Raw genomic sequence first — 1,684 nt, 5'->3', positions numbered from 1 at the left:
AAATATGTTATTGAATTCATTCTTCATATGTATTTTTTTATTTTATATAAAAAATTTATTTGATAGCTGATTTTTTATGTACATGTAATGTTTGATCACATTAGCATATATTAATAAATTTTTTCTCCCAAACATTTACACTAGAAACCGAAGTTAATGTTAATGGAACAAACTATATACATTATGATTGAGTTGATCCTATAATTTTTTTAGATTATATTATTTTATTTCTAGAACATACTTCATGATTGGGATGACGAAGGATGCTTGAAGATATTAAAGAATTGTCGGAAGGCTATACCGAATGATGGGAAGGTGATTGTGGTGGACAAAATTCTTCCTGCAATGCCAGAGCAGACAGACTTTGCTAAGATGACTTTCAGGTCTGATGTTTTCATGATGATTCAAATGTCAAAAGGAAAGGAACGAACCCTCCAAGATTTCATGCATTTGGCCAAAGCATCTGGATTTAGTAGCATAACATTGATTTGTAATGTATCCAGCTTATGGGTCATGGAGTTCTTCAATCAGTAGCCACACCACAAACTTTCAAATGTCTTAGAAACAAGAGTTAATAATTTAGTTTTGATAAATTTTAAGTTAAATCATCAGTTAGGTCTTTATATCTTTTAGGGTTCTCACAATTGTGTTTAATTTCAATAGATATGAATAGAGATGTCAATTTGACTCTAGGCTCTCGGTTTAGTTCCAAATCCACACTCTAAAATCTTGATCTTAAATTAATCCCATCTTCTAAAAAGTCTTTTTTAGTCCTAGTTCCCAATAGTCTTTCAATTAAACTGCTAGACTTGATAATCTATGAAGTTAGTCCTAAACTATTTAAAATTTTAGGTTACTTATTGAACAACACGAACCAACTCTAATAACTGACCTAATAACGTATGGACCTTAACTTAATCGATCAGTTTATGGTGACCTGCTATTCTGATCGATCATTGGTTGACACCAGGACAATCGTCGGCTGACCAACTCCCTAGGTGATTGCCACCCGATTTCAATGATATAGGATCGAAAGTGGTAAAAATATGGTAACTATAATTAATATAGGGCTAAAATGAGAGGCCAAAATTAAATATTAAAAATAAATTTAGAAAATTTTTTGAAAAAAAAAAAAAAGAAATTTTTATTTTTGGATCATTTTTTATCCTAACCCATATAGGACTAAGGCCTAAATTTTATGGTACTAACCCTATGGATGGTTGTAAATACGATATATTCCAAATTCATAATAAAAAAAAATATCAATATAGAAATCGACTCATAAAATTTATTATTGAAAAAATGGTTGTGAAAATTTAGGACTGGCAATACATACCCTATTCGCGGGTAGGCTATCCGACCCGTTACGGATATGGTAGGGTACGGGTTTAGGGTGTACTATACTCTATCCTAGTCGCACTCCATATATAACACATATTTTATAAAAATTACTCTATTCTAGCCGCACTCCATATATAACACACATTTTATAAAAATTAAGTATAAGTGAGAGTTAAATCCACAACCTCTCATGGAATGACTTGCAATAAATGAACAATCACTAAACTAGTTAATTAATTTAGTAATACAAAGCATTTATTAATATGTATGAAATTTGGAATGATTAAATTTTATATTTATTTTAAAAATATTTTATATTTTTGCGGATAGAGTAGGGTAGGGT

The 1,684-nt window shown here is 30.2% G+C and overlaps 1 protein-coding gene across 2 annotated transcripts in view; it reads left to right on the top strand.

Moving 5' to 3' along the window:
• Positions 1–627, top strand: part of LOC107606821 (anthranilate N-methyltransferase-like) — a 16,192-nt gene extending 15,565 nt beyond the window's left edge. Inside the window, exon 4 of one of the 2 annotated variants that reach the window (XM_021107405.1) lies at positions 235–627. In XM_021107405.1, the coding sequence (XP_020963064.1) occupies positions 235–534 (300 nt within the window). In that variant the 3' untranslated portion in view covers positions 535–627. The remainder of the gene's footprint in view (positions 1–234) is intronic. The other variant, XM_021107406.1, reaches the window with a different exon arrangement.

The sequence above is a fragment of the Arachis ipaensis genome, chromosome B07 (genome assembly GCF_000816755.2).
Source record: "Arachis ipaensis cultivar K30076 chromosome B07, Araip1.1, whole genome shotgun sequence".
Classification (NCBI taxonomy): domain Eukaryota; kingdom Viridiplantae; phylum Streptophyta; class Magnoliopsida; order Fabales; family Fabaceae; genus Arachis; species Arachis ipaensis.
The sequence above is the reverse complement of the archived record's forward strand: the minus strand, read 5'-3'. Positions and strand labels throughout refer to the sequence as shown.